The sequence below is a fragment of the Ptychodera flava genome, chromosome 19, assembly GCF_041260155.1.
Source record: "Ptychodera flava strain L36383 chromosome 19, AS_Pfla_20210202, whole genome shotgun sequence".
Classification (NCBI taxonomy): domain Eukaryota; kingdom Metazoa; phylum Hemichordata; class Enteropneusta; family Ptychoderidae; genus Ptychodera; species Ptychodera flava.
Window position 1 is genome coordinate 14,303,526 of NC_091946.1, and position 26,306 is coordinate 14,329,831.

The 26,306-nt window shown below is 40.3% G+C and overlaps 1 protein-coding gene and 1 long non-coding RNA gene across 2 annotated transcripts in view; both read right to left on the reverse strand.

The window, feature by feature from the left end:
- LOC139118654 (acid-sensing ion channel 1A-like) lies at positions 1 to 25,758 on the reverse strand. Its single transcript, XM_070682074.1, has 11 exons — positions 25,576 to 25,758; positions 22,218 to 22,385; positions 8,111 to 8,317; positions 7,238 to 7,359; positions 6,616 to 6,797; positions 5,956 to 6,118; positions 5,189 to 5,245; positions 4,367 to 4,535; positions 2,940 to 3,506; positions 2,285 to 2,376; positions 1 to 1,336 (listed from the first exon to the last, which is right to left on the reverse strand). The coding sequence occupies exons 1-11, from the start codon at positions 25,671 to 25,673 to the stop codon at positions 1,209 to 1,211; spliced, it is 1,953 nt and encodes a 650-aa protein (XP_070538175.1). The 5' UTR covers positions 25,674 to 25,758; the 3' UTR covers positions 1 to 1,208.
- LOC139118657 (uncharacterized) overlaps positions 1 to 26,306 on the reverse strand; it is a 358,536-nt gene that overhangs the window by 294,629 nt on the left and 37,601 nt on the right. The window lies entirely within an intron of this gene.

The window sequence follows — 26,306 nt, forward strand, 5'->3', positions numbered from 1 at the left end:
GAGTAAATATGTTTTAATTACTTTCAAAAAACTTAGACGGTGATTATTCTTGCTGCAAGAGCTTTGAAATGAGTACCAAGAAGTGGTTGGTCAGAATAAGATGGTAAGATTTTTTTAGTCTAAAAATTCACTCTGAGGCGCATTCTACCTCAAGTATATTCGAAGACAAAATAAGCATGTATAAATTACCACTCAACGATGTGTCACTACTGGTCGGCTGCTGGGGAAGGAGTAGGGTGCACTTCTGATATTTTCATACGGGGGGAGTGCCGTCCATGTTGAAAACATCTACTATGTATAATCTAAAAATTTAAACATCGTTAAGGATTTCTGGACAAAAATTGAGGAATATGTTCATGTAATTTCCCATTATTATATGGCGTGTAAAGGTTTTCACAAACCATAAAAGGGGAATTTCCTATGTTATCGAACCATGTTTAGGGAGTTTTAGATGACGATCGACCCATCTTGAGAATTTTGCGTGAAAAGTGATCCACCGGATTATGCCTTTTTGTAGAAGTACCCCTGGGTCGGCTATAATGACAAATTGTAAAGCTCTTTACAATGGATGTGTGTCATCGCTGAGATGGTCTCCTGATTATCGACACAATTGTATTAATAAAGCTGTGAAGTTACTCCTGCAACGTAAATGTTTACAAGAATCTTTACCTTGCACTTTACACCCATTTTGAGAATTTTGCGTGAAAAGTGATCCACCGGAGTATGCCTTTTTGTAGAAGTAGCCCCGGGTCGGCTATAATGACAAATTGTAAAGCTCTTTACAATGGATGTGTGTCATCGCTGAGATGGTCTCCTGATTATCGACACAATTGAATTAATAAAGCTGTGAAGTTACTGCTGCAACGTAAATGTTTACAAGAATCTTTACACTTTCTTAATCTAAATACTTCAGACTTGGTCAGTCTGAGAGCATCGTTAGAATGTTTACGTGTTAAATTGTAAAAAAGAAATTCATCAAGGTGCAAAGGTGTTTATATTTTAAGTAAGAGAAGACTGTAAGCTTTCATATAAATGTGATGACAATTGTGTCCAATCTCATCAAGAATCTCTTGTAGGAGGAAGCATTGGTGAAATTCTATGAACAGCCTCAGTGGTACTAGATCACGTGCACGGTGTTTGTACATGGTGTTATTACTCCTGGCATCATCAGACACAACAGTCTGAACTGACGATTGCTATTTCGTCCATTAGTCAGGGTTTGTCGCTTGCGTTAGCGTCTTCTTACAACATCTCCTCAAGATGAGAAAATCGAAAATTTCGAAAACGGACAGCAAACTGGCCCCGAAGAACAAACCAAGAACACCACCGATATCGCCTGAAAGAGGAAACGTGATGTATTCGCAAGAATTACACACTGGCAAGGTTTGATTTTAAGGGGGTCGGTAGGTTATGACCGACCTGGTAAGTAAACCTTTGTATTAAAAAACTTTATTACCATGCTAACATGCAGAGCTATTAACACCTTGATCAGGGTCTTTTCCATCTAGCTGTCTTGCCTCCTGCGATAATCCTTAAACTAAAAATCGTGGCATTGTGATATTAATTTGTTGCCTAAAGCGTAGACCAGTCAAAATTTCACGTGTTCTGAGGTGTTCAGATCCAATTACACAACCTGCATAGTCTGATGCCCTTGAAAAGGAACTGCATCAAACAAGTATTCAATTAAATTTCCTACAGAGCATTCAATGGTATGGCTTCCATATTAAGCCTAACAATTACAACTGTTACAGGTAATTTAAAAGACATGTTGCTGGCAAAGTCTAAGATAGCAATAAATGTAAGTAAAATACCTATAGCTATATTGTGAAAGGAAAGGTTTAAAAAGTTAAAACACGCCAGTAAGATTGTGGATTTTAGTTCCATCTGATAATAATGATAACGAAGCCGGATAATAGGTTATTGGTCGTAGGCCATGTGGGGGATGTATCAGCGTGTGTTGTAGTGAAGCTTTAAAGTCACGATCACACACCACGTGACTGGGAGAGCTATGTGGGTGGTGAAGTGTAGCTGTCATGGTCATGGTCGTTCGACACGTGACTGGGCATGCTATTATTCTCGCTTCTGTGATACCACGTGGTAACAAGTTGATTTTTTAGTCAAGAATTGCTACCTTCGCATTGTCAAAATTGTTCTTAGTGTTGATCAGCGAGCATCTACAGTCAATATCTCAATCTTCTCAATATCTATCATCATATCTCTTATATCAAACATGCAGTAAAAATAAATTCGTGCTGAGAAAGAAGCAATGTCTATCTATATTTACATATGACACTGAAGACTTGGTAGTCAGCTCTTTGGGTAATGATGTCCACCACCATATCTTCGAAATAGACATTCACTTTAACCACGTTTTGCCTGAAAATATTGGAAATCTAATTAGTGTGACTGTGACTGATGTTAGAATATTTGGATACCGAACTAAAAACTTGGCACCCTACCACTTTATGATTGTATGTATAGACCCAATTGCACATTTCAGCGGTTTTTTACACAGACGTTGACAAGTGACATGAAGCATCTTTTTTACACAATTTGATATTTACATTTTTCCTGTCTGTACGCTGAGAATATCTGTGCCTTTTAATATTATACACACAAATATTCAACCAATGAAACCTTCGGCCTTTCAAAATTTTGTCCCCTATACAAAAATGACAGAGATCTGATGAATAACTCCCGGGCCTGTACATATCATAGAGTCATGCATTTGCAGGGTGAACCAAAGACATTCATTGAATATGCTAAAAGCCACAAGAACTGAAAAATCTATGCAAAAACACAGACAGATTGACCCCTCCAGAAAAAGTTATCAATCGAACATTTGATGGTATGAATATTTGTGAAGCTCTGTGCGCTAAAAATCAATTGATAGATTATAATATTGCCCTTCAATTTTCAGACGAGACCCTTGTACTGACCTGACATGTAGAAAACAAATATCTTCACCTGACATCGTTTCCAGTAAACTTGCAAATCTCTCCTCAAAACAGTCTCTGTAAGAATCGTAAATCGAGTCAAAAATTTCATCGTAGGCTTTCATGAAAGTGACAAGTAAAACTCCGCTGGTGGCGGCGCTGTCGATCGTCTTGTTACCTTGAAACACTTGCGAGTCTTCAATCGTGGCCGGAATGCTCCTGCTTAGGAGAATCTCATACCACTTTCGATGTATGAGATGCTCATATGCAGCATCATACGTACGGTTGTAGATGTCACCGCCAACGGTGAGGTCGCTAGTGTCGTTTTCGTTCACCATGTCGTAGGCGTCCTGGTACATGATAAGTGTAACGATGAGATTGAGTTCATGGTATATCTTCTCATAGAATACAGGCAGGGTGGCATTCAGCAGCCCACTCATGTATTCGTACTGAATGCCCTTTGAAGCATTATGTCCGTAGTATCTCAGCTGTGTCGATAAAAGTGTTAAGATAGACTGCAAATCAGTGGCCAATAGGCACGGTATGTAATGATCATCCGGTATAGCCATTCTGTTACAAAATGAAAATATAGAAATTAGTTTCCAGTTCAGGTTAGTTAGGTCTACATGCAACCAATCACCATTTATTTCTCCCAATTTTTCACTGTCTACTATTTTGCGATTCCCAGCATGGTACGATGCAATTCAATGAAACTTTCGTATTGTGAACTCGACTTGTAAAGATGCATGAGGTAGACTTCTCGTTGTAGACAGGACAACGATGGCGTAAAGGTAAAGGCAACACAAAACGAAGCTCTTTGCGCTAACACGTTTTCGCAGGTGCTTTGTTTGCAGAATGGCGAGCACTATTTTCTACGTATCAGCGCGCGAGGAACTGGCTGACATGCAAACGCCAGTAGTCGGTAGCATTTTATCTGCCGGCTAAGCAAAAATCTGAGAAAACGCCCGATAAACAGAAGCAGAACTCGGATATTTGCTAGGCTCGGCAAAAAGAAAGGGTAAAATCACACGGTAGGGATCCGGAGATCAGCACGGGGAGCTGTATTGTTTGAATGTTATATCTGCTTTTTCTAGTAAGGTATTTGGCAGACCCGAAAACTACCTGATAGGAGAGGGGAAAACATTTCAAATCATATTAATTTGTTCAATTCATACATTTAAAACACTTCTGTAACAAAACATGGTTTTGAGTAGGGATGCAACTCTACGTAATGATCACACTTATTGTATGACTAAAGTATAGGCTGTGATGGATTTACGAAGGTGGCAGATATGTGTCCCAAAGTAGTAGCTGTTTCCTTTGTTTGCGATCAGTTCATATGTTATTATCGCGATACTAACTGAACAGCTCTCCCTATTCGGTTACAAATACACTACACTGACACTTGCAAGGTTGGTCAGAATACTAACCTGAAATAGTCAGTGTAAGCATTACGACACACTACAGCGCCATTTCTGTTCAAGTCTCGCACCACTGGGAATGACGGGAAGGATTGATAGGAGAGCGACACATCATAGGAGACAAGGTGACATGCATCTTGACAATGAGTACATAAAGAACTGTTCGTCGAAAGGTCCTCTGTAGCCAATGAAAGAATAACACCATACTTAAGAAGCCGTAAAACATTAAATCACTAACAAAATTTGCATATACATACATATGTTTAAAGAGGCCAGTCAGCCGTCATTACTCCCATAATTTAGGTAAGGAAGTAATTAACGAGAAAATGTATCAACTTGACTAAATGCAATTAGATTATCCATAGCATTTAAGGCTCCTGGACAAGTATGTGGCCCTACAAAAATAAAATCCGTCAAAAAATAGCTCGTAGGCCTATTAAAGTGTATATTTTCTGAAAGCATAGGTATTGCAAATGCTGTGCTTTGTGTTTTGTCAATTAACATTGTTTACATGCGGATCAAATGACGGTAAGTTTGAATAACCTATCGAAAAATCAAACAGTTATTAAACTTAAAAATCGCAGCATTTGCAAATATCTAGGCTTTCAGATTGTTTACTTTACTGGGGTTTTGAGCTCTCTTATTTACATTGAATTCATTGCTCAGAAGAGGGCAGTACTTGTCCCGCACCCTTAAGGCAATAGGTGATGATGATTGTGAAGACGAATACGATGATGATGACGATAATGATAATGATGGTGATAATAATGACTACTGAGTTGACGATGATGCGGACGATAATACATTTACTTCTAAGTATATTGATATTACCGATCGCTTCAAAATAGCAGTTACCCAGTTCTTCTGGTAGGCAATAGCGTGCTTCACCTGTGAATATATAATGCACATTGTGTGAGAAATGTTGCAATCATGTGACGTCATTGCCTCATGACTTGTAACAATCTATCGTCAAATATGTATGTATGTATGTATGTATGTATGTATGTATGTATGTATGTATGTATGTATGTATGTATGTATGTATGTATGTATGTATGTGTGTATGTATGTATGTATGTATGTATGTATGTATGTATGTATGTATGTATGTATGTATGTATGTATGTATGTATGTATGTGTGTATGTATGTATGCAAGTGGGTAGTTATATATATATATATATATATATATATATATATATATATATATATATATATATATATATATATATATATATATATATATATATATATATATATATTAATTATATATATATAGGCATGTGTGAATGCATGTACCCATGCATGTATATGAAGGTAATTATATAATATATGACGTTACTGTGAATATACATGCCAGCTGTATTTTGTATGCAAATAATTAAGTTGAGAATAGCTTACGCTACAAGGTAACGTCATACTTATCACCTAAAAAGGAATTCTGATTATCTGAGACCCTCACGCTGTATCTAACTTAAGCCTTAATAAAACATAACAATTCAAACATGCCATCCCCTTCGTAATTCTCTCCGACTCTCTCCTCTCGCATCAAAATCAATGGTCTTCTTTAAACTTTTTCAGAATAATGAACTTCGTTACCTGGCATATAGAAGTATCTGCACCCACATTTGTCCAAAATGTATGACGTCACACATTCTATGTTGCATTTCGACCTAGAGTAGTCGCCATCGAAGTATTTCATCCTCGCCTTGGTTTTCGTGATGCATTTAGAGTGACCCTTAGGTTCGGGTAAGAGCTCCTCCTACGGTGTTGGGAAGGAAAGGTGGGTAGAAACCGCCTTATACTTGGATCTAGACGTTTACATGGACATAGCGTAAGCTCGAGTTCGTATATGTTTCTGTACAGCAACATGACATTGAACTTGTCACTGCAGTTTGATGAGTTTCACGCGATGCTCGAGCGAGCACTTTGAAACATGCTATGTTGTCAGGTTGAGTATGGGTCTGGACCAATGGAGTAAAGCAAAACGCATCACACACAAATAGCAAATGTATTGACAAGGTGATGAGTGATTCATTGCAGCCTAAGAGCAAAATTGGAAGAAGGCACGGATCGATTTCTTGTGAGTGCAGCGGGGTGTGACACTTAGGGGCATGCAGCTGATCACATGATCATTAGGATGAACAACATAAATATGCCTTGATGAATGGTCTCAGACCCGCAAGTGGTGATATATCATGCAGCACCATGCCATTCATTTGATCAACGGTTCCAGCAAATTATCGCTAACGTTCAAACCTTTTTCGGTGCCAATGCTACGAGAGTATGCGTCCCTGGAGAAAGAGCAAATCCCAGGTCCTCGATGTTTGGAACATCTCCTTGGTCGTGAACCATGGCTTTGAAGCCAACGGTATCCCGTGGACCACTTATGTAGTCTGCTAACTCCACATTAAGATAAACCATGAGGCCATGGCGTTCACCTTAATTTTATTAGTACATATATATAGGAGACATTATATCATTATAGATTATTACATGCATGCACAGTTGCTTGACAGTGGTCGCGAAAGCACGAAACTCAGAGCCACAATTAAGTTGAATTATTATTAAAAAAACTATGAGTGTGTGTGTATATGTGTGTGTGCGCGCGCCAGTTTGCTCGCATGTGTGCAGAAAGCTTTCGTAAATTTGGTATTTCTAATGACTTGAGGGAAGTGTTGATGTTTCGTAACAACAGACGCATAAGGAACGGCCATTATTACTTTACCCTAAGAGTGTATTTACACGCAATGTGACATGATTTCAACGTAAGCTAACACACTTTTAGTTTCATCAAAACTATCTGCTTTCAGTTAAGCGGCGAATATCGTAGAGGCCATCCTGTGACGATCTTATTCTACGTCATATTATCGGTACTTACCTGAGGAATACTCATAGTGTACTTCCCCAGACTCTCCAGAATTAAATGTGAAGCACACGCCATAATTTGTGACTGTCTTTGTGAAATTCTCTGGGCCGCAATTTTCACCTCGCCAACGACACCTGGTGCAAATTTTAAAGGACGACGACCGAAGATTATATTAGAGATCTACTGAAATGTAATTTTACCTTCAATTAAAACTGAAGATGTTAATGAAGTTCGTTAAAGGTACTGAAATGTTTCAGAATGGCCGCATCAGCCACGTAACCATGGATACAACCTTGGGATATTAATTATGACACAAAGTATTCTGAAGTGCATCCTAAACGATACTCTCAATTAGCTTAAAGATTTGTCTCGAAATGAAAGATACCTAAACATTGTTTTCATAGCATGTTATTTTTTTATCTTCCGCCAATTTGTTTGTGTTTTAGATTTCAAGTGTTTCAACATGCACGCTTGAATATTTGCATACTTGTATAATGTATAGTTCTACGGCTTTTGTTTCAAGTTTTGTTTTTCATGTGTCTCGCGTTGAATTTTGTTTTCTTAGTATCTTTGTTTTTTGTATGACAAGGGGGCCTTAGGGAAGATTAGCATTTATGCTAACCAGGTTTCCTGTCTTGGATTTACACCCTCTTTAAATTAAGTTTAATAACAAATTATAAATAAAATATTAGTATGATTTTAGCACGTGTGATTATTTCTTTTGGTACTAATGTTGGATTAAACAACGAAACGTGTTGACGGCATCTTTTATTTATACACAATCCTAAAAGTGTCAGACATATTTAAAACATCGCGTTTAGATAGAAGTCACTCAAGGCTCATATTTTGGTAAAGTAGCATTGTAAGGTAGATCAAGATTCTTACCAGAGGATAGCATCTTCTGGTTTGTGGGCCACTGCTTCCATGTAGCCGAGTAAATTCGATCCGAACTGGACGCCATAGTCAGCCCCTCGATAGTCCAGATCGGTATACCTTTCAATCCCCATGTATTCTCGGCTAAAGATAGTTTGTGCGACTTGCTGGGAGATCTCCAGGTTTAAAAATCCGGTATTCTCAGCGAGAACGGATTTCCTGTATAAAAAAGTGGGAAAACTGAAATAATTCGAAATATCAATTTGGAAAAGTACCCGCCGTTAGCTTTAAATCGTTCTTATTGGTTGACATTGAATTTGTTTTGCGATTTTTCTTCTGTCCAATCTTTCGGGTGTTTTGGCCAACTTACATAATCGTATCGGTCATATTGGCCAGGGGTGTCCATTCACTATTTATGGCTTCAAGCTTGCATATGCAGTTTCATGTTCTAGGTTAAGAATACTTGAATGGTTGTCCTTCAATAAGTTCTGTTCAGTTACTCAGTTTGGTTTGCAAATGACATTAGGAATATAATACAAAACGTATTGGATCATGGGGTTTTAATGTTTCCTCTTTGTAAAACAATGTTTCATTCGTCTAAACTTGTCTCTGAAAATGTAAAACACTGTCTGTAGACTCTGACCGTCCAAGGTGATTTACAACAATGGTTGTCATGAAATTTCTTACAATTATTTTAGATAATCTTTATTATTATGATAAATCTACCCATCGAAAACATAGGATTTGGCGTGCACTAAAAAAGCTGTACGGAACGCCCGTTCCATAACACGTACGGTTTCAAGGTGCCACATCCCCTGCGGCTGTATCTGCGCCAAGGGACCCATTGGACGAGTGCCAGAACATGTCTCGCGCGCGCTCTGTACATACGTACGTGTGTAGTGCACACACTCCAAAATTCGCAGAAGCGCGTCCGAGATAGCGTTCCACAATGGCGCGATAAAATCGGAAGAAAAATTTTTGTCATTGCACGAAAATGGTCACGACTCTGACAATTTGATACCCCAGCCGGTAATATAAGATGTATAATAATAAGGTTATCACGAAAATACCGCAAAGGATGCACTCGGACATTGGCGCCGCGCATCGCTCTCCTGTTTCAAGGACCCATTGGTCGATTGCCAGAACATGTCTTGCGCGCGCTCTGTACGTAAGTATGTAGTGTAGTCTGGTTGCCTGGCCCCTTTCTACCTCTGTCTGCGCTGTGCTAACAAAAAGGGTCAGGTATGCGCCAGCTACTTTGCTAAGATTTAGGGGAAAATGGCGGATGCGCGAGGCGCGTGATGTCAGGCTTGAATGTTCGAAATGACTGCGCCCTTGACAGTAACTCAGCAACAAAGCAGGGAGCCGGAGGGCAGTTACCAATCTCCAGGCAGAGTCATCTTATCGCGTATTACCCACAATTCCTGATGTGTTCGATTCGGCGATAAGTGACTCTGCCACAGGTGTCCTGTTTACGTGGTAAATCCCCACATACCGATCCGCAAACCGGAAGTCAGCTCGAAAACCGACACTGTGACGAACTCGCTGAAAATACAAAGTCCATCCTCCGTGCAAAAAGGTTCATCGGTTTGTAAAGTAATTACTATAAGTTCATAGCAAAAAACGAAATGGAAAAATATAACTGCCATTGGAACTACTTTAAAATAGTGTAATTATTCGGGAAGAAACAAGGTTTTGACCTGTTCTGACCTTTGGGCAAATCCCCTGTTGTATTGTCTGCTGATGATGTGTTTTCTTGAATTGTGACCCCTCCTGCACTCGAAGTTATTTACCAAGGCCGTATATATGAATACTCAAAAGAAAGAACGATTAATAAACACAGAAAAGAGAAAATTGCGTTTTTATTTGAATTTGTAGATAACTGTGCGCGTGCTTGAACGAATTCGAACTGCCGCGCGTTACTGTAGCAATACCATGGCTACAGTGCGCGACAGGTAAAAAAGTAGTTCATTGACGTTCCAATGACCTCGAGGTCACATGAATATTAATCTGCCTGTGCCAGAGATACTTATTAACGTACGCGCGATAAGAACTCTGGTTCCGAGATTGGGCAGTTACATAAACATTACACAAGTCTTAAAAAATCAATCTGTTTCATTATGCAAAACGTCGTACGAGGTGATTTATTTATGAAAGAGCGTACTTCATCCGATTGACAGAAATGACTTAGGGAGCATTCGTTTTTTACAGGGAAGAGGGAGGGGGTCCGGTGGAATTTGAGCGACAAATGAAATGTAAAAAGCGACCCCCTCCAAATCAAATTTCTTTAATTTGACCCCCCCTCCCCAGTGTGCGAAATTAACGTCGGTCCGACGGTCCGAGACTGACAGATTTCTCGTGGGGCCGAAAATTTTTAGCAACATGTCGGTCCTAATGACCGACTGGAATTTGGAATAGGTGATGAAAATTTCTCCGTCAAAACCTGTAACAGATGCAGATGATGACTTACTTTGAATCATGTGATTCAGACTTGAATGTCATGCACCTATCAATGTTTTCCACCCTGGGAGTGCGGGGCAACAGGGGATATTGATTGCACTTCGTGTCCTGGTAGTGGGGAATTCGATCTATGGTACGCCAGACAGGGAGGGGGTTGAAAATGTTGCAGCATAGTAATTGTCTGTCGTGCGACGTTTTACATTTACGAAGAGTCTACTCCCTCCGATCGACGCGCATAGCAGGGTGCAGCTGATTAAATTCAGATCACAGGGGGCTCTTCCTCCTTGTTTATGTGTGTGTGTGTTGTTTGTGTGTGTTTGTGTTTGTTTATCTGTTATTTCTAATAAAAAAGAGCGAAAAGCTCTATTTATATTCGTCAATAAAGAGTGGTTTATTTATTTATTTATTTGTATGTATTTCGTATTTCGATGGTTAGGGTTAGGGTTAGGGTTTGGGCTAGGGTAAGTCACTCCCTCTATATTGTCTGGTAATATAGAGGGAGTGACAAGCCCTAGCCCAATACCTCACCCTTACCCTAACCCTAATTTAAGCCTAACACTAACCCTAATCATCGGAAAGACATTCAAACAAACAAACCAATAAATAAATAAATAAACCACTCTTTTTGACAAATATAAACAAAAGAGCTTTTCGCTGTTATTTGAATAAAAATAACAAATAAACAAACACAAACACACACAAACAAACACACATACACATAAAACAAGGTGGAAGAGATCCCTGTGCAAGGACTATATGTTACACGAAAGCCCACTTGTGCTACCTGCAATCGACAGTCAGTTCACGTTTTCGCTACGTATGCTTGTGGACCGCTAGAACAGCTTGCTTGCTCGTTGGTCTTCAACCAAAGTTCACAAGGCCAACTGTTACCCGGGCTGTTACCACGATATATCGACGTGATAACAAGTGTACATTTTATAAAACCGAGCGGCCTTATCATAACTTGGAGTGCACAGTCTCGGTAACAGATCCGTCGTGAATACTCTCAGAGGCCGAGAGTAGGGCTTCAAATTGCTTCGATGTATACCGTTTTACGACGGGCATGCAAAACTCACCGTCATCCTCGGCTGTAGGCCTAAATGTCGCAACAAATTACGTCTTTTAAGATTTTACGGTATCATTAACTGATCGTTTCGCGATGGTTTCAGCAGTATAGAGTGTCTGTCAAACTTAACAGAGTCATTTTAATACTTTAAACTTTCAAAGGGAGATGAGACCCAGCAATCGCTCAGGAAAAAACTTTTCGATCAGAAAATATGCATTCATTTCCGAGAGTGGCGATTTGTGCCATTCATGTTGCCTGCAATTTCTGTAATCGAGAAAAAGTTTCGATACTTGTTCTTTTAATTAAAAGTATAACTTCATCTGTTTCTTCATGAATGCAACAGAGGCCAAATATTTTGAAAGTAATCCACATGTCATATCAAAATACATAACAGGTATTTTCTCCCTTATGTTTTACATTACAATAAAAAAGACATAGTGATCAATGTTTGCATAAAAATTTATTCATACACTCCCCTTACTCATGATTGTTTTCAGGGTACTAAGCCATTAACGCACTCTTTTAGCACTCGTGTTGGCTAATTTCAGAAGTGATTTTCAGCTCGCCAACCAATTTCAAATCACAATATCACATGCCCTGGTGTAGTGTACGTTTGTACACTGCCATGTAGAGAACATCATCCCCCATAGAAAGTCATGAGAGACAAACTTTCTGGCTTTCATAATCCACATGAGCCTGTATTCGCCGGCCCCTGTGTGTTTCACATCATTTTATAGTCCAAGAGTGGGGAATTTGACATTGCTAGAAAAAAATTTCGAATTCTCCTGTTAGTCCCATAGTCCCCCAATGGTGGAAAATATTGATAAATGTCTGCGCATTACAGTGAGGAAGATGAGGGCTGTGATCTTTTTCAGATCCCAGACCATGTAGATGAATGATTCATGATTATTCATTTACACTATTGATAAAAGGACATGAAAATTAAATACTACAACATTTTAAAAGCATAGTATTGGTGGAAAAGTTGACTTTAATGTTCGTTAACAACTGCATTTATTGAGGACCGGCAGTTTTCTGAAAGGACCTGAAGCTTTGGCTAGGTGCAGGCCCTTACGACCTGAAGCTATTTTCTCTTAATTTCGCACCTCTCCTAAATACTGTTTTCATGAATAACTGCATGTTTTTTGGACTTCGAGGTAGAGATGAATACCACAAAATGCGTTGAGGAGATGTCCAATTGCTACAAAACCCGGACGGCAGGGAGTACCTTGAGTACAATGAGCCGGTCAAGTAAATAATGGAAGAGCTTTCAAACCAAAAGCATTCGCAACACCAGAAACCCCAAGTGACTGTCCCGTAAATGTTTACAAAAAAAAATGCTAGTAAACGACCATCGGACATGAACAAGCAGGATGATCCATTTTACCTGCAAATTAACCACGCTGCATCAAAACCTGGTGACATTTGGTTCAAACGGCAGCCTCTTGGAGTGCACAGTCTTGGTAAAATCATATCGTCCGCAGCTAAGCAGGCCAATTTAGTGGGCCGGAAGACAAATCACAGTTGTCGAAAAACCATGATAACAGAATTACTCCATTCAGGAATTCATCCTACTGAAGTTGCACAACTGTCCGCTCATAAAGACGTCAACAGTCTCGTCCATTACGCGAAAGCGTCGGAAAAACAACAGGAACACATGTCGGACATTATTGCAGGGAAATTATAGGCAAGTACGGGTGTGTCAACAAAGTCACGCAACTTCGAACCGAATTCAGAGTTAATTGACCTCCCTGAAACAAGAGGCCCAGCCAGTCCTTAGGAAACCAGTCAAACTCACAAGTCTTACCTGTCATCGCGCCAACGCTGCCATCAATTCCAAGTGCCGGCACTAGCTCTCATCAACAACAGTGTAATTTGACCTCGTTCAGTCACGGAGGACATAGCGGTATGTTTGAGAATGCTACCATTTCCAACTGTAGCTTCACAATTAACATTACAAATTCCTCAGAAGCAGTGTCTTCCAGTTCGCAATGTCCAGCTAAACGCCGACGACCATATGTCCTGTACGATGACGATGACGAGTGATCTATTTTCCTTACTGAGTTCCACAGTCCAGAGTTCATGATCTTCACCGCTGTTGTGTTCCTTTTTAGCTATGCTGTTATAACATTTGTTTTATTTCGAAATTTTTCATGCTCTTGTGTTCTCAAATAAAAACATTTTTGTAATGCAAATCTATTGTGATTACTGGCGTGCGAGCTAATGAGCGTACCGACATACCGTGTGTGACTGGGACGTTCTATTTTTAGGTGTAATATGCAAATTTTCAGGGGTTTGTAGCAATTTTATTTCAACAATCGCGCGCGTTCCACTCATATCGCGCGTGCCGCATCCCTCAAAATTTACCATAGAATTAGTTTATACGGACGATTAATGGAGGGAGGTGTATAATAATAGGGTTATACACAAAATACGGCCCTGTATGGACTCTTGCTCAGTGAGTGACGTGTCACTCACTGAGCCCTCGTCCATACAGGGCCGTATTTTGTGAATAACCCTATAGTCTATAAATACACAGATTTAGCTAGTTTTGTATTTAAAAGAAATTATTCATAGCTTCTCATAGATTACGTATGGAGGACCTGTGTATTTTCTATTATAGTCCAAGACGGGAACTTTCCACAGAGTGTTTTATGTTGCATGCTGCACTGGAAGGTTTCAGTGTCAGCGTGTGCTTTTTAAGTCAGATATTTCTCTATTTTGAGTTTTACTCAAGTCAGCAGATATGTAAAGAAACCGGTGAGTGGCAGAGATCGAACTTTATGCGGATCGGACTGTTTATTAAAACCCTACGCCATCCTCTTCTTTAGTCGATCGAACGAACATTTCTCACACAAGTGAAAGCCGTGCCGTACATTTGCAATCTACGCACTGCACGCTGAGATGATAGTATCAAATTGTGTGTTAACTGCCAACTTTATTCTGTTTATGAGTTCAGTCAGATGTCTGAGATTGTCATGAGAACATTATTTATGATTGTTCCACTGAATTTTTGTCGATGCGCGGAGTTTGCAGAGGAAGACTTCAGATTAGTTCGGCATGTCCCCAAAGAACTGACCGGAAATAAACAAAGATCTAAGATGGCTGCGCCCGCGGTAGCTGAACTGGATGCTGCTTAGCAGTGAATTGCGTGTGTTCTCGCCGACTTTCATGTGCGGACATTACACCGGACTTACAATTGTGCTCATCATCGAACATTAGTTAAAGTCGCGTGTGAACTATTTGTGTTTCCGAGCCGCGTGGTCAAGTCTGAGGTACCTCTGCGGTAACGTTAAGTTTCCCATAGAAATTGTTAAGCATTTAGAAAGGGTTTGAACAGAGTTTTTTATTCAAAGCCTAAGCACATAGTGAAAATATTCGCCAGGTGTGAACTCATAAATATTCATGAATACAACAAAGTATAAAGTAGTGCCCAGTTGACAAGGTGTCATTCCTCACACAGACAGGGCCCCGTCTACATAGAGCATAGGATGGCTTCTCCCCCTTCCAGCAGCACTGCTTCAGCCACACCCCAAGCCGCGCCACAGCATAGTGAGCTACAGACTCAACAACCAGCTCCTGCGGTTGCTTCGTTCGTCGCCGCTCATCAGCCAATCAGAATGGAGAGCGTCACAGGACCTTCTGCTCCACCTGCTCCACCACGTGCTTCTAAATCAGCACCCACTACTGGTACGAATTCGGCCAGCACTACCGAGGATGCTCAACCCTCGAGCAAAGACAACAAGCAGGTATGTGTATTTTCAGTCTGAGCCGCTTCTTTTCCGTATTGAGAATATTTTATTTTCATAGTTATCCCTGTGAGGGATGAAATGTAAGGTGGCTGCATGCGATGCCCACCATGTCTGCCCTGCGAGGGTATTGAAAATATGGTGACTGTGGTCACGTCCATGAGGGACAAATTTCTCCCTGTGAGGGATGAAATGTAAGGTGGCTGCATGCGATGCCCACCCTGTCTGCCCTGCGAGGGTAATGAAATGTGACTGTGGTCACGTCCATGAGGGACAAATTTCTCCCTGTGAGGGATGAAATGCAAGGTGGCTGCATGCGATGCCCACCCTGTCTGCCCTGTGAGGGTATTGAAAATGCAGTGACTGTGGTCACGTCCATGTAAGATGAAGTTCTCCCAGGAACGGTTGAAATGTAAGCTGGTTGCATGCGATGCCCACTCTATTTTCGCTGTTAAGGAATCGAAAATGCTGTAACGGTGGGCATTCGTCGTGGGTGAACCCGGGACGAATTTCTCCCAGTGACGGATGGAATGTAGAGTAAGGTGGTGCATGCGATGCCTACCCCGGCGAGGATATTGAAAGTACAGTGACTGTGATCACAATCACATGGGGCGAAGTTCTCCCCGAGAGGGATAAAATGTATAGCGAGGTGTTGCAAGTGATGCCTAACCTGTCCTCCCTGCAAGTGAATTGAAAATGCCGTGTGTATGGTCACGAACACCTCGGACGTATGTCGCCTTTTGGGAGGATGAAATGTATGGTAAAGTCTGTGCATGCGACGCCCACTGTTACAGTTTCCTGAGAGGAAACTCGTAGATTTTTAATGCGTACTATTCTGAGATTTTTTTGTCTATGTGTTTACAGATGCAGTTGCAACTCTGTGAGTTGCAGAGAAAATTTGATGAGCTGGAGAAGTCTGCCAGTACGTCATCAGTTGAAGATACGCTTCAAAAAGTGATATGGAGCGCTGGCCCACACACCATCTTGGAATGCCCGTCCGCAACTATTGAATGCATTACGTGTCCAGGTCGATAGAGCCACTAAAATAGCTTACCCAAAGCTAAATCGTTTCAGAGCTGTGCTTGCCCAATTTGAAACAAATGATTTTGGCAATGATGCAGGTCATCTCATCCTCTTGCTTCTAGGTAATAAGGAAGAAGAGGAAATTGCTTCGAAAGTGTCTAAATTTTTGCAACGTTCTCAGAAATATACCAGGTTTACTCCTTACCGCAACCGTTTTCAAAGGACAAGATACACAAAAATTTGATGAGGTGAAATGCTTTGTCTGTGGTGTTGTTGGGCACATTGCAAGAAATTTCAATTGTAAGAACAAAAAGTAGAATGTTGACAGAAGGTTGCATGCAACTGTTGTGTACTTTTCGAGGAATTTAATTCTCGTTAACTCTCTTGAAGATTATTAAAGCATAAACGTACGATAAATGCAATATGTTGTGTTATGTCTTGATATTAGTTCCCTTAGACAGGGGGCGAATACTAAAAAGCCTTGCCTTACGGCTGCCTGCCAGTTGCAGGATCCTGTCTGGGGGCGCCCTCTGTACGTTTCACTAGGGTTCTTTTCTTTCTTTTTCCAGTTTGATATTCCTAACTGGGAGATGCTATATCCGGTTGATCGCAGTATACAGCGACGGACAACTTTTTCCTGGGTAACTCTAGAGGGCACCCCCAGACAGGGATCAGACTCTGCTGTCCCCAGTATAGAGGCAGCTCTGGCAGGAAGTAAAGTCTCCCCTCATGACTTGATTTTTAGAAACCCCGATGATTTTATTGCTGGAGAAGTTCATAATGACATGCCAACTTGGCAGTTATTGACACAAAATCTTGCAAGTAAATCCCAAATTTTACGTTGGCTCTCTGAAGGCGTAAAAGTATCTGAGTACATAACTCCGTTCAAGGGCACATTTCGAGGGGAATGTTATGATCACCCATCCCCGCCTCCTGTGACACTTCAGAATAACCTGTCATGTAAAAATTTCGGCAAGTTTATTGCATCCACCATTTCTGACAGATTGATATCGGGAGCAATTTCGGTTTGGGGTAAAGTGGGTCGAGATGCTCCCCCTACTTTAGTTATGCCTATTACTGTCGAGCCCAAGAAGCCTCGTATGTGCATCGACATGCATTATTTAAACCTGTGGATAAAAGATGTGCGTTTCAGTTTAGATCAATTAGTGGAAGTTACGAGATATCTTGAGACAGGAGATTATCATTATAAATGTGATGACAAAAGTGGCTATGATCACGTAAAAATGTTCGATGACGACAGAAGGCTTTTGGGCTTCCAGTGGTCCGGAACATGGTATGTCTGTAATACGCTCCCATTTGGATGGAAAATGTCAGCTTTTGTTTACCATACTTTAGGCTATTGCATCACTAGTTATGCTAGGTCTCTAGGAGTACCGTGTTTGCAGTATATTGACGACAGACATGGTGGCCCATTAGTTCAAACCCGCGATTGTCAGAACCGTCGTAACCGAAGGGAATTGGCCGATACAGCTGCATTCATACTCGCTAAATTGTGTATTGACACGGGATATATTTTGGCCTTGCACAAAAGTGTCCTAATACCTGTCCAATCACTTGTAATGTTGGGTTTTACCATTGACACGGTAGCAACGGCATTTAGAATACCAGAAGAAAAACAAAAAACGTTGTTAGAGTTACTTGATATCGTCCTGAACAGCCGAGCTGTACCTTTGGTTATGTTGCAACGTATCATAGGCAAATGCATTTCATTCACACTAGCAATTCCATGCGCTGGAATCTTCATTCGCCATATGGCAAAGGCAGTAGCACAAGCCGAGTCGCGGTCAACATCCCTAATTCAAGTACGGAATGATCTTCGTAATGAAGTCAAAGAATGGAAAGACATTATCAGTCTGTCGGGTAGTTTTAGGTGGCTTCCAGAACATCACTTGGCTAAAAACATGTTCACTGACTCTAGCTCATATAAATGGGGGGCTATTCTGAGAAATGCTGGCCCAAATTGTACAGACGTAGAAGTAAGTGATTTGTGGGATGAAAAGTGGCGTAACCTCCCGATCATAATCAAGGAAGCAGAAGCCCTGCACCAAGCTTTGAAGGCGTGGCAGGGGAAAATCGGAAATACGCGGTAGATGCCTATATCGATGCTCTGCCAGTGGTACAAGTGTGGAATAAAGGTGTACCGGGAGCAAAGTCTACTCAGCTCAACGATATTATTAGAAAGATATTTTGGCTCTGCCTTGACAATGATACTAAACTATCTATACAATATGTAGAGTCGTGTAAAAACCCCGCTGACGCACCGTCAAGAAATATTAGTTTGGTTCATGCATCTCTAGCCGAGGAAAAGTGGAAGTACATCGACGCCATGTTTGGCCCACATAATATCGATGCTATGGCAAGCGAATCAAACACGAAACTCCCCAGGTTTATTAGCCAGTTTCAACAGCCAGCCAGCGATGTAGTGAATTTTTTCAGCCATAAATTTCAACCGATGGACAGACTGTATGTGTACCCTCCATTTAAAATGGTACACTCTGTAGTAAGACATGTAATTGAGAATAAATTTCACGCTACAGTAATCGTACCCAAGAGAGATTTTCTTGACCCAGTATGGCTTTCCATTCAGAATTATGCCATAAAGGAGGTAGTGATCGGAAGAGTAGGCGAAAAAGGAGTTATTCTTGCCCCTACCAGATATGGATACACAGACATCCCACTCTCCCGCGAGCTGTATGCGGTAAAATTCGCACCTGTTTCAATGGGAATGTAATCTCAGTATATAGAAGTATGCAGGAAAATAGTTTAGTGCAAGCATAAAATTCGTTGGTTTGTTCATGTTTAATCTGTTTTGTTTTTCTGTTTCCATCTTAATTTGTAGAAATTCTGCTGGATTTGTGGTAGTAAGACAACGGGTGGAAATATCACATGCCTTTTATGCGATACTACACTCGTCTCATCTGCCGACCCACCCACTATCATGACAGAAACCGGCCAGGAGCCAGATCTTCACGCCATCGATCAACGCATGCCATAAATATTTGGAGAAAGATCGGCAAACGAAAAACAGAAAGATAGTTTGATTAAATAACTTGAACGTTTCCTCACTCTACTCCCAATTTCCAAATCAGTAGTTAATGCAGACCTAAACGATATCTTTGATTTTTTATCTATAAAGATAAAGATGCGAAAACGCATGTCCACAAAGACACGTGTCAGTTATTTAATTTTTATTTTCGGGAATGTCGCAATGTGCATGCCCGAAACGTCTAAAAGCGAATACTTAAAAAAATATGGTTTCAAAATTAAAGGCGTACTACCGTATAATTTATAAGGAATATTCGATACAACGGCAAAACCAAGCAGATTCTGTAATGGTTAACAGATATGTGAAAAAGATATCGGAAGAGCAGGCAAAAGCTCATATAACCACAAGACAAGCGCCACTTTTGTTCATTCAGAAGATGCAGCTAGTGTTTGACCTCATATTAAATAAAATTATTACCGCAACTACTCCAGCTACTGTGTATATTCTAGCTAGAGACCTAACATTCTTCAAGCTGTTAATTTTTTCTGGGGATCGTGCAGGGGATTTGGGACATGTTAAGACCCAAGAGGTTCTCCGTTTCCCTGATAATTCGGGGCTGGTGTTCAACCACACTTTTGGGAAAACCCTTCGAGGTGCTTCATCTAATATGTTTGCTTTAAGGAGGTGTGCAAACAAGTTCTTATGTCCCATTAATTCCTTAGAACAGTACATTATACTGTCAAAAGAATTGGACATTGATCTCAGTAGAGGTCATCTCTTTCGCCCGACAACTCCAAGTGGGCAAGTGGAACAACGCAACCTTTCCTCACAGGTCATACATCACCGGCTAAAACTTTATTTACATGAGTTAAACATAGATGAGGGTGAAACACCCCACAGTTGTCGCAGTGCTTGCGCAGTGTCTTTGTCACTGACATGGTAGATAAGAGTCACAATTTAACTCAGGAATATGAAATTATTGAAAAACTGAAGTTTTTACACCCGCCTTTCCAGCACAGTAAAATGTTGTAGATGGGGTATCGGTGTACTGATACAATAAAATTCTTTTGAAAGCCTTTATAATGTGATGTTTGTTGCATCTTGTAATGGTAAGTATGGGGAGAATTGGGACTGAGTGAGGAATGGGAGAATGAGGATTGGGAAGATTGAGACTGTATGTTAGACCAGGTGACGGTAAAGGAATACTTTTGAGGCAGTGTGAAGCTACGATGCTCGCATCCTATCCAATCCTTCATACAATAGGCAATATCATTGAGCGAAGTGATTAGGCTTTAGATATTACTTGTTCTGAAAGTGTGTTCGACTCCTGCCGTCGGGAGGTCGATCAGTACGGATATTGTTACCATGGAGTAATATTTATAGTTTTTAAGCATTTTTACTATTTTATATGTAGACCCCGATATTTGACACAATATAGTAATATACAGAAGTTATTTGTTACATTATATGACTGTGTGTTAGTTCCTCATTTCATGCCCCATGTTCTGTAGCCCTGCGTACAGGTCTGTGGTTGACGTGTGTTCGCAGCATTATGTGGCCTCTACCACAGCCCTGCAACAGGCTATGAAGAGAACTGAGGTCTCTGCGGCCTGGATCTGGACCGCAATGAAAAAATGGTCTTTTTGGCCGAAATTCTGCTCTATTGGGGCAAAATCCTTTCCCTGCCTACCTTTACCTCCTAATCAATCCCAGAAAAGATGCGATTAACTTCTCCTAACGTCCAAAACCGCTCATTTTCTGAAACATAACGTACTCGAAAAGTTGTTTACCCATGGAGATCCCCATTTTAAATCTCACTGCAGAGACTCCAGTTATCTCCACAGACCGTTGCAGGGCTGTGATGGAGGCTGTTTAATGCCAGGAACACACAGACCTGTACTCAGGGCTACATGCTCTGTTGCTGCTCTGGAGAGGTTAACGCCAGTCTCGGACTTGTTGGCCCTGCTAGAGAAATAAATTTGGCTGAGCTTCGGCCGGTTATTATTCTGCCGTCTCGAAACATCGGTTACACAAGCAACATTTCAGTGAAATTCCAAAGTCAATTTTTTTCCATAACTTAATACAAACTTTGTAAAATTTGGCCCCCTTCAATCATTGATTGTAAAATTTGACCCCCCCCCCCTAAAAACGGTTTTGTAAAAGTCAACCCCCCTGATTTCCACCGACCCCCTCCCTGTAAAAAACGAATGCTCCCTTAGTTTTTTGTATTTGTTTTTGAAATTTGAAACAACGTATAACACTGCAGCAGACGCAGGTGCTCCCCTTAGCCAATCAACATGTTCAATAGTGTCGTCCAATCAGTGCCGTGAATAGAATGGCGCATACCTGACCCTTTAGTAGAAAGGGGGCAGGGAACCAGACAAGTGTGTAGTGCACACACTGCAAAACTTGCAGAAGCGGCCTCCGAGATAGCATTCCACACTGGCGCGATATAATCGGAAGAAAAATTGTTGACATTGCACGAAAACGGTCACTAATCTGACAATTTGATACCCCTGTCAGGAATGTAAGATATATAAAAATTAGGTTATCACAAAAATACCGCAAAGAACGGACATTGGCTCCGCGTATCGCCCTCCGCTTCGCGTCGGGCGATACGCTGCGCCAATGTCCTCTTGCATCCTTTGCGGTATTTTCGTAATAACCTCATATTATTTCTCATATGACAAGGCCTAGGCATTTCCTTTGTCAACGATTAGTAATTTATCGGTGCCTTCTACGGCCATCAGAAATATTTCACCATGAGATAGTAACGGTTAGATGACGGACGTACGTAAAAAAGCCTTTGCTTACCTTACAAGATTGTTGTTGCAGAACGTTAAGGCAGGGAAGGGCATTGAAGGAACTTCCAGACGTTCAATGTTGATGGAGACGGGTCTCATCATGAATGTGGTTACAATTTTGTGACACTGTATACCGAGTGCAGTCGCAGCACCCAGCACGATTAATAGCCAGAGAAATCTGTAAAATGACGACAGACATATTTACAACCTACTGGGGCAGGATTTGAATCAGCTCCTGAGCCAATTGTCTATCTGTAGGACTGAAATCACATAAACAGTCAACGTCAACAATCATTAATGCGAGAACCAGTAATTGAGGACTTCCGCTCTCAGAAATACGGTAATATTCAGAGGTTATTTTATGCACGACGTGCATTATCCAATGAGATCCTAATTTTGGAAATCCTGTTTGTACGGGCACGGTACTTTAGTTGGTCTAAAAGTACTCGGTATTAACTTCAATAAATAAACACGGAATGCAACACGCATCTCGAAACAGCATTGATTCTAGATTTTTGCTAGACTTTCATAGAGAAATATTACAAGTGGAGAAACATTAAAACCATTCTCTTTAATGCATTAAAGTATAATTCAAGGATCAACTGCGCAGATTTGGTGTAGAGAATAAAATTACATAAAATTGACTGATATTTTAATTCATGGCCCCTTTAGTTTGTTCATTCTGCGTTGAAATATTAGTTTCCGATTTTCACAAAAAAACAAACAAAACACGAAAGTTAAAACAGCAAGAGGTCCTTAGGCATGAAAATGAGTCCATTCAAACACCGGACTATGAGAATGTTTTACAAATTAAAAGTGAGAAACTGGTTCCCTGGAGACACATACTGCCTTGATACTTGTCCGTTACTAACTTCGTAAATATCATTTACCTACTCTCAGTTACTGACCTTCCTCATGACCAAATGTTGCTACGGAGCCGAAAGTATCAGGAAATGAAAATGGCGTACTCCGCAGCCGAAATATTTTTCTATCTAACAGTGTTAAACTGTGCTAATATCAGTAAATCAATAATATTAATATAAATGTCAGGGTAGAACAGAAACATGTACAAAGTCTATATTTACGTCTATTTGTGGTTGCAACACGTCGCAGATTGTGCACCGCTAATCAAAGGAACAGGAATCTACGTTCAAACTAATGGTTTAATTTTTGTTGGATGAAGGTATTGGACAATGAAATTTTGTGCCGAACAAAATGTCAGTTTGGAAAATGAGGCACTTCTATTCATTAAAATGTTGTTCAATCAGATTTGCCTTGCGCGTAATATAAATCGTTCGTGTGTGATGTTAACTTAACGTGTTTGCTTTTTGGGAAAGCTAATAGCTCAATTATAATACAAACAGAGTAGCGTTCGTTTTTGAAATATGGCGTCAGGGAATTATGCAAATATTTGCGAAAGCACAATATTGCACTGACAGCAACGTCACAGTTTCTTTCTTTTCGATCACCGGTCGTTGTTAAAACTAGAATGCATAAGGTGTCTGTTTAAAACTTTGACCTACACGTATATCTTGCTGCAGGTCGGAAGTAGAGTAACTTTAAAGATCTAGTTCTTTAAAAACATCATTCATCAGTGTTCTAACCGCGAGCATCGAACAGGTCATTTATAACCAATAAATTATGCTCATAAAACAGCTATTGTCCACAGACTGTGATCGTTATTGTGGGTGCGATGTAATTAGGAGAGAAACTGAAAGACTAGTCAATAGTATTTATTGGATTTTCACATCTTGGTATCCATTTCGCCTTTAATCTAGAAAGTAATTAACGTAGAAGCTTTTGGAGGGACGAGTTACTACTCTATGCAAAGATCGAAAAGGTCACAGAGGGTATCGCCATGGCTGGTCGTCAAAACACGACTACAGCTTGCAGCATCTGCAACATGAAATGATTTTGTGTTGCTTTGTCCCGGCAAACTAAAAATATCAACGTTTGCTCCCTGTAATACAACTCTTTAAATAAAATCATTCGGAATCTTCTTGATTAAGGTCGAAAAATGACGATAATAATTTTATTCGAAATTGAAGAAGTTGAGCTCTTGGGTTGAGTTCCACATTATCTTATAGATGTTCGTGTATTTTACACAATTTCGACAAGATTTAAGGTAAACTGTGTCATTACAATATTGACACAGGGATTACAATCTATTCATACTGGTTCCGGAGAAGAGACACTATGTAATATCTGTACATTGTGTACACATAGATGACTCCAAAGGAGGACTTTTATTTATGATTCTCCCTACCGTGTTCATCAGTGTTTTCAAGTTTTTAATGTTGTCGATTAAAGACGTGGTTTTGTTCCCCCCCCTCCCGCTCTGCAATAGTGACTTCTAAAAGCGCTTGATCAATGGACCAAAACGAGCAAATGAAACCGTTATAGACGCTTGCATTATTGTAAGTGAAGCGTTTCATCTTATGATTGCTCAACGTTTAGATGTTAAAACAAAAGAATTACAACCTGTTTAAAGGGCGGTATCATTAATAGCACATGAATAACATTACAGAATGTCCTTCCACTTGTTTGTCTTTGTGTCTGCATTTGTGTCGACGTCTGTCTGTATGTCAGTCTGTCTGTATATCTGTCTGTCTACATGTCAAATATCTGTATGTACTAATTTTGATCTTTGTATGTATGTATGTATGTATGTATGTATGTATGTATGTATGTATGTACGTATGTATGTATGTATGTATGTATGTATTTAATATTTATGTATGTATCGATGTAGTATATATAAGTCATTGACCGTATGATGGCATCTGAGTGTCAGAAAATATACCAGTAATTTTCCGTCAATGTTTAGTGAAAACAGTAACAGGTGCCATATCAGTTATGCATATCGATTTCCGAAATAAACAGGAAAGCTATATAGCTAGTAGATTAAGGAATATTGTCTATTTTGTTAAGATATTAATATCTTTACCTCGCAAAGCTGATGGCAATTTTCTTCTCATTTTCTGTCATGTACATTACACGGTAGATTATTTAGATGTTGGAAGGAACCTAATAGTAAATGCCTGGTGCATGGCGTTATGAAGGCATGCATATGCATCTATTGTCTATTATTACACACAAAATATGTAAGACGATACGTTAGCAAAGAAGCCATTCAAAACCCCAAACAATCAGACAAGCCTTCGTATCATATTCTGATATTCATTTCATGTGAAGACTGAAAGTTTAATGAAGAGTATGACACGCAGATGAACGTGAACGATTTTCTTACAAACGGGTTCACGCCTTTGTTGAAACACTTCTGTCTGATTCAACACGATTCATAATATTCATCTCATCAGAGTTCAATACTGCAGCTTCGAATCCTTAACTGAGTATGTGTTGATTACCTTCTAAAACCGGCCGATTCCCTGTCACCAACGTATTTGATCCCGCCGATGCTTGTCTCGTCTGCAAACGAAGTGGAGGTCGTGTCCTCAGAAGCCATGGCTGGACCTAGATGTAGAGGACACGTACTACCGTCTAAACGTGGGCTGTCCTCCGATCGGTTGATTCTTCAACAAAAGCGTCTGAATTGCAAATGGCGGTCTGCTATACATTTCAATTGACAACGCCGAACAAAAGGGAAATGGCTTCATCCTGTTTATATCCGGTGACCATTATTAAGTAATGAACCCAGAAGATATGTAGTTTACGGAATTAGAAGACGTGCCATTATCTATCACTTGAACTTCGTTGGTCACATGTGCATGGCTGTGTAATTCGCTTTTATTTGTTCGGTAAGCCGCACTATTTGCAATTGGACGATAAATGCGAAAGCAACTGTGTCATTATATTGAGGCCAGCGACAGTAGAACATTTCTATCTGCGCGACGTAAAAAAGAAGACCACCATTGGCGCTATAAACACTTTTAGTATCAGTAATTTACTCACTCATCCTATGCAGCAATGCGATTGTAAAACCCGCAAAAGCGCTGCCAGAACTTTGAATACTAGCATGGTACTAGTATTGTTCTACGACATCCAGGGTCCCAGAAGCAAGCGCCATCATAAGTTTGCCAGAAAATTCGCATTAGTATGAATATAAAAGACCACCATATGTCGCCAGTGACATTAGGCA